Raw genomic sequence first — 15,856 nt, forward strand, 5'->3', positions numbered from 1 at the left:
CTATTCCCCCCTCCTTCTCTCCCTCCTCCTCCCTTTTTGGTGACTTGCACACTCATATCACGGGGGCTTTTTCATCCCATCTTCTCCCACTTGTATGTTAGTGACAAATGAATGTATGCTGTAATTCTGCAATTCCTGTCCCGAAATCATAATTAAACAGAGCTACAACACGAGTCTTCATCAGAAAGCAGTTTAAATTTAGCTTGACTTGCAAAAGAATACAACAAAAGCATCCAATTATTTTGAAAAGCAGCCACATTCAAAATCAGTTTGGATCATACAATCTTTCAGAGGGGGGGGGGAAAGAAAGAAACATACACACATGTTCACCCTCATAGGAAGAATCTAGACAACACTACATGTAAACAGATGTATGTGTGGGTACAGCATATACAGAGAAGAGATGAAGAAAGGCCAAGTATTTGGGGTGGACCGTCTGAGAATATGAGTGTGGGGCATCAGGTTCCACCCCTCATCATGGTAGTGTGGGTGGGGGAGAGATGAACCCCCTTCAAATCCTGTAGCAGGTGGGAGAGCTGGCCTTGAGGTCATAAGAGCAAGAGGGCTGCCCTTGCCCCTCATCAGCTGCAGCACTCAGGAGAGTGGCCCCTGCACCTTTTCTGGGCAACCCAGTAGAGCTGGCCTTTTTGGAGGTGTGGGAGAGCTGACCCTGAGGATATTAACTCATGAGCAGGAGAACTGCCCCTGCCCCTTGCTTACGGCTGCAAGGGATGAATTAGCCAGGACAATAATGGAGAGATCATCCTGGTGGTGAGGATTGGGGAGAACCAGTGGGTTGACCAACCCTGCAACTAATTATCTAGGCCTGGAACCAGGGTTATGAGTTGGCCCAGCCCAACATCTACCCTATCCATGATCTGGATTGCATTCCTAGCACCACATGGTGGCTTACAGCCATCTGTAACTCAAGTTCCAGGGGATCTGATACCCTCTTTGGTCAGAAACATACATGCTACACAGACATACATTCAAGCAAAACACCATACACATAATAAAAATAAAATATAAAGAGAATTTTTTATCTCACTTTCTTTGAACCTCTTTTCCCACGCTAGTTCTCCTGAATTCCTTTCATAAGACCATGCTTTGAACCATCCACACACTTTCTGGATACAAACATTTTAAATTCCTCTTCTCCCTTCTTCTTACACGGAAGCCTAGTCATCTCCAGGGTTGCTTTCGTTGTTATGTTTAACTTCACCTCCTTCCCCTATGCTTCCAACTGCTGCCTTTGTACTGTCTTCCATTCATTTCCATTGCCCTCTACTCAGTAACCTCCAGACCCCACTCTGATCTTTTCACAATATGGTTCAAAAACCTCCCCAAGCTCTATCCAATAATTCTATCCATATGTTTATTCCAGACATCTACGTACAGGTGCATCAAGGCCGTCTTCCCAAACTCACTGCCCACAGGGCTCACCTCACCTTCTTCTATTAAATCAGTTTTTAAAGTACTTTCCTAAAGATCATGTTGCCTAATCTCCACAAAATGCTATAAGCTGAGCCAGCCCAGGGACAGCATGCTTCACATGAGGAAAGCAAGCAGGGGAGCAAATGGGGGGCTTGCTCACAAGGCCAAGAGCCACCTGCTAGACAGGAGCGGCATGTACAGAGAGTGCAGGACTCTGGCTGCAGAGCTGGGCAGAAAACCTTTTTTTCATTTAATTTTTATTTTGTACCTGAGTACTATATTTAAATTATTTTGACCCCTCTCTTTTCCTTCCACTTCTTCCTATATTTTCCCTGGACTATCTCTCAAATCTCACTTTGTATTTGGTTATTATTGTTATACATAGGTTATATATATATATGTGTGTATATATATACATATATATATATATATATATAATGTGCATATATAAATATAGCCTACTAGGTCCATTTAGTGTTACTGTTATGTAGATGTGTCTATGGCTACCTGGTTGGATTGAATAACCTAACAGGGGGCTTCTGGCTTGAGAAGACTGATTCTCCCTCTCAACAGCCATTCTTGCCTGTAGTTCTCCACCAATAGCTTTCTTAAAACATTGCAGCCCAGTCAACTGGGTTCCTCAGTGTTCCGTAACCCATTACTCCCTTTGATTTAGCTGTGAAGTCCAACCATAATTAGCCTAGTTCTCTGTTTACCTGAATCCATTTCATCTTTCAAGGTTTTACGAGTTGTGACTCACAAAGTAACTGTGTTTAGTCACAACCTGCTTTCTCACTCTCCCTTTCTACTATTTCAAATATCGTTATAAATTGTTCTCATTTAACCTTTTATATATTCGGCCCCACCCTGAAGAGACAGATTTTAAGTTGCGGAAGTTACTGACCCGTGTCAAGTGGTTCAGTGTCCATAGCAAGTGATACGGGCTTCATAACAAGTACTCACTGAGTCCTTACACTTTCTTAAAGGACCAGGTATCTCATTTACTCTCTGATTTGATTTCACTTTGGTGTAGCATCTTGTCTATGGAGGAGGGAACCTCTCCAGTTCTACCATTCAGCCACCACTCCTGTGCCCACACATTTTGGCTTTCACTGACTTATGGTGCCAGTGTGATTGTAGTAATGGAAACAACTCAAGGATAGTCTAAGCAATTACAAACTTGTCCCCCACACCCATTTCTTTATTTTAAATGGTGTTTTAGTTCAGGCATACTTAATGCAGGATATGTTTGTCAAGTTATTACCTTAATTGAATCTGGCCCTTTCTTGCATCAACAGGCTGGTATCCCTTAATTGGATCTTATACTAATGTAAATAATTGTGTTTAAGATTAAGAAAAAGAAGAAGGAGAGGGGGAAAAAAGGAGACAAGCAGGTCTTCCAGTTTTGCACAAATGCAAACAAGTTTATCCACATTATGCATTTTTTTCTAGCGTAAAAAATTTTTCTTCTGCAAAAGCATTTCTGCTTTTGATTCTAATATCCTAAGCTGTTGATTCATTTGCCACAGGGCTCATTTGATAGCCATTTATTTACAAGCCCCTACTTTCTGTCTGGCACAGTAACTTTTCCAGGGTTGTGAAGGTAGATAGCCACTTTAGTGAAGCCCCGTGACAGTTGTCACACAAAGGCAGACAATGAATTAGCAGCAGCGTTCCTTCATGTACTCCAAAGACTGACAGTTAGGAACCAATACTGCAGTGTTTAATGGTAACTTGCCGAAGGACAGAACACTGAAGATGCTGATGGAGAACGCATAGGATGCCTGAATATTCCTAACCTCAGACACATCACTGATTTGTAATGTGTCAGACTTTTCAAATAACAGGTTTAGCTGTTTCTTAGTGATTCAGTACAGATTTAGACAGATGTATTTCTGTAGCCCTGTGCTCCCCACCCTACACCCTGACAGCTAAACATCATTAGTACAGAGAGATTATTGGTCCTAGTGGAGATTTTCAGGGATTTGGCCATAAGAGAAGCCCCCACCATCCTCATCTCTGTCTTCCACTCAATGAACACAAAAATGTCATTTTATATTGTCACAGACGGACAATCTTGCTTCAGAAGATTCAGAGTTCCCTGAGTTACAAAATTATAAAGCAATTTATTTTCTCATTCAGAAACAGTTAACTAGTTAGGCAATGGTGGTGCATGCCTTTAATCCCAGCACTTGGGAAGCCGAAGCAGACAGATTTCTGAGTTTGAGGACAGCCTGGTCTACACAGAGCTCCAGGACAACCAGTGCTACACAGAGAGATCCTGTCTCAAAAACCAAAATCAGTTACTTAATGCCTCATCTGTTGTGCCCATTTCCATAGCACAGGCACGGCCATTGTGGCATCTCACTCTAGTTGTTTGCTTATCTAGATGTTCTCAAAATCTGGCTCGGAGTGCATAAATAATATCACATCTGCTTGCAACTCCTTGCATCTTCTTTTTCTGGTATAGAATCATGGACCCCACAGTGACTAAAGTATTTTCCTTTAAAACAAAGTATACACACACACACACACACACACACACACACACACACACTAGATATAGATAGGTAGGTAGGTAGGTAGATAGAGAGAGAGAGAGAGAGATGGGTGCATGCTTTTGTGTTTTCACTCAGCACCAGATTAAGGTCCCATATGGCAGAAGATAAAGACAACATGATATCAAGAACAGTCTAGAGAAAGGGTAAACTTCGGTGAGTGAATGAAAACTGTCAGCTGGGGCTCTAAGTGCAGGTCTCAGTGGCTGCAGGTCAGCGTCATCAGTTTTAAGAAGGGGTGACATCTAATGAAAGAGTCATAACACAATGTTGAAACATCAGATCGTTGAATACAGTGTTGTGAAGTACATGCTTCCAGGCATCATCATTTGAGAATCTCTGAAACCTTCCCCAAAGAATTGTAAGATAAAGTTAGCAAGTATATTATTTAAGCTACGCTGAAGTGAGTTCTTGCTGAGCTGAATACCACATTGTCAGCTGAATTTGAACCCTGGGGTGCAATAATAAAGCCTTATGGTACCTTGTTCTTCTACTGACTTACAGGAACCAGGGATAATTCCTTCCTTGTAGGTCAAAGGAATTTCATAATAGTTTCTGAAGACTGAAAATAAAGCACTCGACTAGAAACTGGGCTTGCCTTAATAAAAGAGTTTCTAAAATCTATAAAGAAAGCTGCCAGTCTGAATTAGGATGGCCATGCAGGGATGGAAGGGAAGAGTCAGGCAGAGAAAGCAGGCTAGCAAATCAATGAGATTGTGGTTTCAGAGCTATTGAGGAGGCACAATGTTTGCCCTCAAACCTTAACCCTTCAGTGCCAAGGTTCACAAAATAAATGTTCTACAAAAGACTCTACAGTAGGACTCTGGCAACTGCTCTTTTGCCTCGCTATAAGAAGGTATTTTCCAGAAAACAGTGCATGGAAGGCACATACATTGGGAACCCTAATGCCATTTCCCCATGTGTACTAGCCATGTAAACACAAGCCAGATAGCCACCTCATACGTCTAAATTTTTATCTCACCCATGGAACTGGGGGAAGAATATCACTCTTGGTTCTTGTTAAGATTTAGTGACACATATGTGAAATTTTCCCCTTCTACGTTGTGTCTTTCCCATGTGCATAGCATAGAATTCCACACCAAAAGACTTTTGAAAACAGAAACAAGAAGCTGGATTCAAGTAGACATCAATTAGTCTCTGTTTTTAAATTAAGTCCTGCTCAATCTAAACCATTGCAGACAATGCAAGAAAAAGAGCTGGCCAGATGGTACATGGGAATTTGATGCAAACTCTTAGGTTTATTCTGGGCATTTATACTACTGCCTCTCTAAGAATGATTCCATTTGAAATAAAATCCCTATTCTTGGTTTAAATATAGAACATGGCTGAGTAGATGGCTCAGCGGTTAAGATGCATCTTGATTTTGCAGAGGATCCAAGTTCAATTCACAGCACCTACAATTGTTGCTCATCTATCTGCTCATATCTGCTCATATCCGCTCATATCTATCTGTAACTACAGCTCCGGTGGAACCTGAGCACCACTTCTGACTTCTTTGGGGACCTGCACTCAAGCGCACCCTCATCTGCATAATTAAAAAATTTAAGAATGGACAAATACAGAACATGGTTAAATGAAGCACTACAGGACTATTTTTTAAAATAAAAGATATTATCTAAACTTCAGAGAGATTTTTCTTCTATGCCTTTTTGTTAAAAGTCACTCCCGAATTTATGGTCAGTGTTTTTAAACCTTTCAAACAATCACAAAAAGGCCTCATTCTGTAATTCAGAGGACTGTTAGAGGAGAAAACAAGGACTTCAGGGGACACAGGTTGGGGGGACCCCTGACTGGCCTTGTCTCATGCTTTCTTCTTCACTTCAGTTATCCAAAACCTTTCTTGGCAGATTGTTCTCAGTTCCCTGAGTTTTAGGATCATTTGGGCTTTTGACTCTCCTGCAACTCTTGCTCCAACAACACGGCTCACCCTCTTTGATCTGCCATGGGGAAAATGGGAAGGACACAGAAAACAGTCCATGGGAGGGGAGGGCATGCTGTCTGCTTCCGCCCTTTGCTTGGGTCACAAGATCATTTGCAATCTATCCCTGCCCTTTCTCTCCTCACATGGAAATGCAAACTTTTTCAGGTGGTGTTTGCTTTTCCTGGGCTTCCCTGGGGAAGGGTGGTCTAGTATATCAACTCCTCTTGTCTTGAGACTTAACTTCCCATATATTTGTTTCCCACCCAGTGATCCATTTGATAGCCCTTCTTATGGGTTTCTTTGAAAAACAGGTTTAAACGCTTGGATTAAAGCCAGGAAAAAGAAGGCCCTGTAAAGAGGTCCTAGAGAGAAAACTGGCTGCGGAAACATTATATCAGCAAAGAGGGGTGATTGATTGATGACTCTTAGTCACTATAAAATCTGGCAGAGAATTAACACGCACCCCGTGATTGTATCTGATTGCTATTTTTTCTGTATAGAAAGCCATGTCTGGTGTTGCCACCGCAGGTAAGATAATCAAAACTCACCGTCATCCTTGTCTGTCAGTATGGTCACCTTGGCTCCTGGAAACTTGTCACCGATCCTCCCGCCCATGGGCATGCTCAAAAGGACCTGGAAAGTCTCTTCCTCTTCGTATAATGAGTCATCAATTACTACCACACGGCACATTTTCTCACGTTCATCTTTGTCAAAGCGGACCACACTACTGTGGTCCTCAGGCCTGGAGATGTAGTCGGAGTAAGACAGCACTGATGTCCGCACAGTGCTGGTTGCTGTCCCTATGGGTCAAGAGAACACAAAAGACTTCAGTGTTGGACAGCTCTTTCCAGACATATGGTTTTCATATTCATTATTTAACGGATGCAACTGTGTATTTCAACACCCCAGAACTGCAATGACACCTACAGAATGTTCTAGTACCACAGGTCTCCTTCAGAATGACCTCACACATGGCAAATATTGGCTTTCTAATGCTTTCTCCTGCCTTCCCTCCAACAAACTTTCAAATCAATGCAACAAGGAAGATAATATCTTCCACTATTCAAATGTTTCCCATGTCTAGGACCAGGCCATGGACTTTCTGTGCTTGCCTAGTCCTTCTATGCATCAAATGGGTTTTTAGGCTTTGGGGAAGTGAGGCATTCAGAAGTCAACACACTAGTTCTGTGTCCTGGGTCCCAAGGCTGAGTCTGAGTCTTTTATGAATCATTCTTTTGTCCTGCTTTTCAGATCACACATGTACTAATGGAAATGTCTGTGAAAGCCTGACCTGACAATAATGGCATGTGTAACTTTTCCTTTTCTATTGTTCTGTTTTTCTAGAAAATTGTTTGGTATGCCAATGACTTTTGTACATTAATCTTAAATTTGTATTATGTAAATTTGACTTTCATGGGATATATATATATATATTTGCATATACATATATATGCAAAACAGTACTTTGAAGTTCCTTTGCAGTGATTATTAACTAGTTCTAAAATTTTAAATATTCATTTACTGTTCTTTAAAGTTGACAGCATTTTTAGAATTGAGTTTAATGCTTATGGAAGCCTTAAAGCACTTCAAGAAGATATATACGGCTTTCAGTCACTGTTCTAAATCCTTGAGTCTCTCCAGAATCACCAAATATCAACATGTTAGATTAGTTATCCTGGTCATTTTAGCAGTAATTATGTCTAAAATCATATGCCCAGGGAAACGATTGATTTCCTTTCTCATATAATCTAAGAAGATATCTTCAGGAAAAATGCAGAGTAATTTAGAATCCATTTCTAATTGACAATGATCTGTCTGTAATTCACTGATCTATTTCCAATTGCTAATGATTTGTCTATAACTCATTGCTCAAATGGCCTTGAGTTTAATAAAGCTCTATAATCACATATAAGAGGCATACCTGTGTCAGTTTTGGTTTTTGATTCAACCATACTTGTTTTTCTGTTTTTTATATCTTGGACTGATACTTAGCAAAGGCAGATTACTAAGATTCTACTGTTACCAGTCAAACCAGCTTTAAATTAGTGTCTCCTCAGATATGCATCATTTTGTCTATTTCTTTCTCTTTTCGTATTGTACCAAGGATAAAATTCATAGCCTTTGGCATTGTAGGGAAGCCAATGAGCTTTTTTGAAGGCTAAGATAGGCTGAGACAGCCCAGGCTGTGTGAGAATGCTAGGATTGCAAGGCTGCAGCACTGACCAGATCCTACCTCTAAACAACTCTCTTTGACTTGGAAGTTTTGAGTGGGCCTTTGGTTCCCTGCCATTCCCCACCCCCTCCAGAGCTGAGGACTGAACCCAGGGCCTTGTGCTTGCTAGGCAAGTGCTCTGCACTGAGCTAAATCCCCAAGCCTAGTTCCCTACCATCTTAAACTGGACCTGAGGGAAGCAGCAGTAGCGTCTTGTTAGACTGACACAAAGAAGACCCTAGAATACAATACTAAAGCACAGTTCTTAATGTCTTAACATCCAGTTCTTCAGGGCTCCACCAGCCAGAGGCTGATGGGCACACGCGGGCTAGTCCACTTTGCTCAGCAATGGAGTTACCTTGCTGTGTGTAGCAGATCACCATCAGCTCCTGGCTGACATCTCCACTTCTCCTGATGGGAATGAACAGCTCGCCCACATCTTCTTCAACAGAGTATTCCGACTGGGGAATGAACACGGTAGATTCTAAAGAGAAAACACAATTACAGTCACTATAACTTTTTTTCCTTTCTTTTGGTCTGAGTTGCCTATCTCAGAAACTTAAACTGTCTCTGGTAGTTTATTTCTTTTCTCTTTTAGAATAACAGTGCCAGAGGAAGGCTGGAGGAGGGGAAAGAACACCTACACAAAACCCTGCATAGTTTCTGTCTCCAGTCACCTCTTTCTTCTCGATAAATACGGCTGGCTGCACAGTTCTTTTTAATCCACCTCTTTCTCCTTGTTACAGCATGACATCTTTCCCTGGTATAACCCAACAAGTGGAGATGCCCTGCTTTGCTGGACCCTGAGTTCAAACGGTTGAACTTGGCCCCCAAGCAAGCTCATTAGTCAGGATTGGAACTCGGATCCTCAGACATTTATTCTATTATTAGCCTTATTCAAAGGGCTTCCCTTTGGATGGTTCATGATTTAAAATGTAACAATTTATTTGTTCAACTGTTTTCAAACAACAGTTCCTTTAGAATTCCTGAGTGCCTTTATCATAAGCAATAAGAACACCTCTGTAGTGTTTTTTTTTTTTTTCCTTCCTGAGCAGGATAGCAATTACTTGTGACATAAGAACTATGTTTATATAACATTATAAGTCTCAATGACTCATTTTTAACATAGATAAAAGGTACATTAAGTACTACAAGTAGCATAATTAAATTGTTTAAAATAGATCTATTGTGTAAAACTTTCATGATCATTTAGTTCAATAGTTTGACATTATAAACCCAAAACAGACTGTGATATTCCTCTGGAAGCCTGTTTCCCTGAAAGCCTTAACATCCACAGAGAACACACTTCCTGATTATCTTGGAAACAGTAAGCACAATTCTTCTGGGGACTATGAAAGACTCTAGAATAGCCTACACAGTTAAGATGCTCAGTCCACCCTGCCCTGTGGCCGAGGGCTTGAAGGGCCGAAGCCTTTGAGGAGGTTTTCCTGATGCTAGGATTCTGGTGGGTCAGCCAAAGGGAAGAGCCTGCAGGAAGGGGATTGAAGAACAAAAACCAGAAATGGTTCCATGGTTAAGAGCATGCTACTCTTGCAGATTGCAGTGAGACCAGGGGATCTGACACCTTGTCTCCTTGAGTACAACACACATATACATGCACATATATAAAGATACAGATACACATAAATGAAAACTTGAAAATTTAAGAGACTCTCCCTGAGTTCTGAAGTTCATTTTTCCCAGCAACTCTCAGATATCCAGAGGCATGTGCAACCTTCTCCAGACCTTAGGTGGTGCTGGCCCTGGCCCTGGCCCTGGCTCTCACTGCCCCAGGGACACTTTACAAGCCTGGGTTTTAGATTCTGCCCCAACCTTTGGAAAACACCCATGAGATGAAGTGCTTCTGAAATAACTAAGTTTTCCAGCATCATCTGTTTCCTTCCAAGACTCTCACAGTCACTTTCAGAATGCCTCCATCTTATAACTAATTAATCATTTATTAAACACTGATTTCAACTTGCCAGGCACTATACTGGGCACCACAATGCAGAAGTAAGTGACACCTGTGCCCTCATAGAGTCTCCTTTTTACTGACACAGACCCCTTCAGCGATGCTGGAAAGACTTCAATGTTCACTCTAATTAGGATGTGGAAATAAACAAAGCCACCCAATGAACTGGATGAGAATGAACAACTGTTAGAGCTCATTAGAGCAATGAAGTCAGCCACCTTTACCCTTGTTTTCTTTTTCTACAGTGTTCTGTGAATACCTGGTGTCTTCATTAGGACTTCTATTGTGGTGATAATAATCAAAAGCAACTTGAGGAGGAAAGGGTATATTTCAGCTCACAACCCTCAGGTCATACATACTCTATCTCTAGGGGAAGTCAGGGCAGGAACTCAAGGTGGGAACCTGAAGGCAGGAAGTGCAGCAGAGGCCATGGAGGGGTGCTGCTTACTCCCTTGGCTTGCTCCATCTGCTTTGTTGTACAAACCCAGGACCACCTTGACTAGGGCTGGCACTACCCATAATGGACTAGGCACTCCCACATCATAAAGATAGTAAAAATGTACCACATGCTAATCTGATGAGGACATTTTCTCAGATGAGGCTCCCTCTTCCCAAATGAGTCTGGCTCAAGTTAAACTGACAAAATACTAGCCAGTACAGTTGGCAAGCAGTCTACAACAGACTACAGCCCTAGCTCTTCATTTGTGTTTAGATAGACTTGAAAGCAGGTAAAAGAGTGGGAACATGTAATTGTGGGAAAGAAATAATCAGGTATGCCATCACGGGAGGCTGCGTGGCATGGGAAGCTGTAGCACGTAAGCAGGAAGGAGGACACCCCAGTGCACATCTAGGTTTTTCAGATTGGCCCAGAATTAGAATTAGGGACAGCAGTTAGGGAAACTATCAGCTCAAGTGCTGACCATATCTGTTTCTGCTACAGGGTTATTTCACTTCCTTAATGCTATAGAAAGTGGTTCCCAACTTTTAACATGTAGTCAGTCTAGTCTAATCTTTTTTACATCCAGTATCTTCAGGCGAATTCATTAGAAAGGATTGGACATTGGTGGGGATTCTGTGATGCTGTACTCTGATGAACTTCAGTTTCAGCTGTTGCATGATAGACATGAAGTAGAAGGCGCTGACATGAAGCCCTTGGTTTTAAGGTTTTGCAACCATCCAGGAAGGAGATCACAGGTCACAAGGACCAGGAGGTATCAAGAGTTGATACTTGTGGGTGTGGATGCGAGACAGATGTATCAGAAATAAAGACTCACAAGAGTTTTCTGATGAAGTTTTCTCAGATATACGAAAGAACCTGAGGAACCCAGGATGACTCCAAGTGTAACCTTTCGGTCATTCTTTTACAGATGAAGTTGCTGTTTGTAAAAGTGGGGGACAGAATATGGAGGTCAGATTTGGGAAACCTGAAGTTACATTTTGGGAATACTGAAATTGAGATATCCTTTCAGTAACCAAGTGGAAAAGTCTAAGTGGCCTTTTGGGCATATTATCTTGGGTTTCAGTGGAAAGGCAGGACTGGAAACATATAGATGTATGATATATGCAGCGCCAGTCAGAGTACCATCACATCTGGGAGGACTAAAGATGAACACAATGGATCAGAGATTAAAAAAAAAAAAAAAAACAAAACTGGAAACCAGAGGCTGAGAAGGGTCGTGATGCAATGCGAGCAACTGTTTCAGATACTGATAAGGAATCTAGTCAGTGGAGAACTGAGATCCCACTCAATGGGAAGACACTAGAATTTGGTTATCATCACCAGCACTTTGCACGGAGTACAGGGTAGCAGCTTGAAGCAGCTGCTCACTGGGAAGAGGCATTGCTGCCCTAAGCAGCCCTGCCCTAGAGGGGGCCCAAGTAGCAAGTTGAGAAATGTCCTTGTTGGTTTATTTTTAAGGCAAGTTTTTACAATGCTAAGAATTACAGCTATAGGGGCTGGAGAATTGGCTCAGGAATTAAGAGCACTGATTGCTCTTCCAGAGGACCCAAGTTCAATTCCCAGCACCCACATGGTAGCTCACAACTGTAATTCCAGGATACAACACCCTCACACAGACACATGCAGGCAAAACACCAATAAAATAAAAACACATAAGGATTACAGATGTAATTATTAAGATTTTTATCAAATACAAAATTTTATTATAAAAATTATTCTGATTTTAGTGCAAAACCACATAAAATGCTAAGCAACATTAAACTGTCCAGTGAACCTCAGGGGCCTCCCCCACCCCATGAACTCATGGGAATTCACTTGCGGGTTGCTGATTTTAGGTCTTCAGGCCACATTCTCTGTAACCTTTCTATGAAACATTACTCAAAGCTTGCTCTGTGCTAATGTTTGTGTACCTCGCAATTCATATGTTGAATGTGATGGTGGAGGAGATGGGCCTTGACAAGTGTGTAGCTTTAAGCAAGGTCATTGAGTGTGGAGACCCCATAAAGGATTGCTGTTCTTATAAAAGCAACACAGAACACTCTTTTCCTCTCCCCTCCCCTCCCCTCCCCCTGTTTCTTCTCTCCTCTCCCTGCTCCCCCCACCCCCACCTTGCAGGCAAAGAATGCTGAGTGATATACTGAGGACACACCTGGGAGGTGACTGTCTGTAAGCCTGGAGGACCCTCATCAGGGACTGAGTATACTAGCCCAAGCTTGATCTGTTGGTTTTGTCTTAGCATTGCTGGAGACAGAGTCAGGGGTTTATCTTAGTTCAAAGACACTAAGCAAGCCTTCTACTCCTGCCCTGCACCTTGAGCTCAGATTAATCCCCCACAACTGTGAGGAACAAATGGATATTATTATCTGTTATATTAAAGTCACCCAATCTATGATATTCTGTTACAAAAGCCAGAGCTGATTAAACCAGGGTTAATCAACAATACTCATTCTACACTGCAAATTTATCCTGGCCAGTTTTGTTTTCAAGTATGTTCTGAGGGAAGCTGCATGCATAGGGTTTTAATTATGCAGCCCCAGCAGGATTTAAACCTGGGGGACTTACAGTTTGGTTCCTTCTGCACCTTGTAACCCAAGCACATTGGATTACACAAGTCAGGACTTCTCCTCCTCTGCCTATGGGCTTGAAATATGAATAGAGAAGAAAGCTGTGTGTCCAGAAAATGGCCTCAGACCTGGAATTCACTCCTACAGTTGATCTGACAGAGGGTAAATATGCCCGTATCAAGTTCAGATCTTCTGTTGACCTAATTTTTCACATAATTATGTAATCTGTGGGAGAAACCGTGAAAGGATATCAGAAAGACACTTGAATAAAGATTTCTCCAATTGCCATTTAGGGTAACATGATTTTCTAACGTTGCTTTACACACACAGCAGAAATGTATACACAGACTGCCTTAAGTAAGCACAACTTTTTATAGGTGAAAATGTTGAAAAACACCATTCATGCATCAGTCTTTAAATGCAGTTAGCTAACACCAACAGAGTCTTACTATTTGCCAAGGTGGATTCTAAACACTCCACCTGTATCAGCTGGCTTTATTTTTGCAATAATCTTTGAGGTAAGGATTGTTGTGACCTGCATTTTAGTTCTGAGGATAACACACACACACACACACACACACACACACACAACCAGATAACCTACTGAAGGCAGTCGGGAGGCACTGACACTGTACTTGAACTCAGACAAGTCATCTCAGAGCCCTTGTTCATAACTGCCATGGTTGCCCAGTGTTCTCCCCAAAAGAGGCCATGCGGGGTGAGGGAGGCACTGCTAGCTTATGAGGAAGAGGAGAAGCTGACTAATGTCAAGAGGTATAAAACATGGTTAAGGTGGAGCAAAGGCAGGGAGCGGGGAGGAAGGTTAAAAGGAAGCTAGAAGCAAGTACTTAGATGATTCCTTTAAAGAGTTGAGAACTTCCTATACATTTTCTTTTAATCCATGTATATAATTGAATACTGTAAAACTCTGAGAGGAGATACCATGACTAGCATACAATAGAATAGACAGAGAGCATACAAAGGCATATATCATAAAAGTACCCACATGAAAGCCCATTCACACAACAGGCTGAAACTACCACGGTCCATGCAAAAGAAGAAGTAAGGGCTAAATTATGAGATTAGTAAATTCTATGGGAACCAGTAGGAGAAAAGGCAACTGTGGGGTCATACTCTCAAACACTAGCCATGGCCACTTCCATGCAGGAGGATTATAAATGACTGAAAAATGAACACTCTTTACTTCTTGCTACTTTCAGGTTTGTAGAGGAAAAAGTGAAGAAGTCTAGGGTCCCTTTGACCCCTCATACCTCTCTTCTTTTCCACTCTTATGGTGTTACTGGATTATCTTTCTGACAATAAATATGAGCGGTTTTCCCACTTCCAGGTAAATGTGAATACTCTTTATTTTGAAATATAAGCCTAGATGAAGTGAATGCATCCTTTATCCATCAATATGACTACACCATTATGAGTACTCTTCTTGGTGACCGTGAGTTTTGACTATGCTACAACTTGGAAAACAAAAAACAAAAAAAGCAACTTCAATTCTCAGAAATAAAGTTGGAACCACAGTTGAGAGACAATATTCATCCTGTCCTTTCTCTCCACTGAACTGTATTGATGAAAAAGTACTAAAAACATGACAGAACTGATTATCTTCTAAAAGTCTGTCATAATACATGAAAGAGAACTTGGGGCGTGAATGAAAGCAATGAGTGTTCCTCGCCTTGAAGGAAGCTGGCATGTTTGAAAACAACTCAGAAGGCATTCCGGTACATCTTCAGGCCACTGTAGTGCCTTTAGACCAACCAACAAGTGTACTCAGTGCAGAAATGTCTGAATACTGACACTGATGTTTGAACTTTGACATTTCTTTCACACTTTGTTTTGTTTTTTCTTCTAAAGTGAACCAAGTTAATGTAGACCATGGTTAGTGGCAACTCCCAGACTCATAGATTCACATGTCTATTGAATGTATCAATAAATTACATTTCCATGTAACTTGAAGCCTGTAGTCCAAAGAGGAAAACAAGAATAAAGAGAGGGCAGACTTCTTAACAGCAGCAGTAACTTTGAGGTTAAACTTGCCATGGTGGCGGTGGGGGCGCCGTTGAAGGATCACTAGCAGCCCCCTGTTTTGATTATGAAATTGATAGTGTAAAATCCGACGTGGGTTATAGTAGGTGGGAGCGCTACTGGATAAGGTACAGTGGGCCCCAAGAATACAATAATTGATAGAGCATTTATTAGAATAATATTAGTATATTCAGCTATGAAAAATAGTGTGAACAGTTCTGTGGCATATTCAGTGTTGAAGCCTGAAACTAGTTCTGATTGTCCTTTTGTTAAATCAAAGAATGGGGGTCGATTAGTTTCGGCAAGGGTTGAGATAAATTGTATTATGGCTAATGGTCATGATGTTAATAACAGCTATACTGGGATTGAAGTGAAAATGAGCCTTTTATAAGGAGGACTGAAAGCAGGATAATTGCTATGGTGGCTTCATATGAGATTGATTGTGTTACTGCTCGTAAGGTTCCAGGTGTACGTATGTACAAATATATGTAGTATGTGCGTCAGTAGGTACGTATGTATATGTTTTCAAGTGTGTGTGTTGCCTTTGTTTTAAAATCCCATTGCTCAGACATGTCACTGGTAGAGATAAATATCTTACCCTATGGTTAGGAATGCACAAGTAAGTTTAAGTCTTATCCCTTAAGGTAGACGTTAGCATTTTTACTAAATAGCAA

At 41.4% G+C, this 15,856-nt stretch overlaps 1 protein-coding gene across 1 annotated transcript in view; it reads right to left on the reverse strand.

Moving 5' to 3' along the window:
- Frem2 (FRAS1 related extracellular matrix 2) overlaps window positions 1-15,856 on the reverse strand; it is a 135,803-nt gene that overhangs the window by 47,830 nt on the left and 72,117 nt on the right. The window contains 2 exon segments of the mRNA XM_051176925.1: window positions 6,483-6,734; window positions 8,505-8,630. Coding sequence (XP_051032882.1) covers window positions 6,483-6,734; window positions 8,505-8,630 — 378 coding nt within the window.

The sequence above is a fragment of the Phodopus roborovskii genome, unplaced genomic scaffold (assembly GCF_943737965.1).
Source record: "Phodopus roborovskii unplaced genomic scaffold, PHOROB, whole genome shotgun sequence".
Lineage (NCBI taxonomy): Eukaryota > Metazoa > Chordata > Mammalia > Rodentia > Cricetidae > Phodopus > Phodopus roborovskii.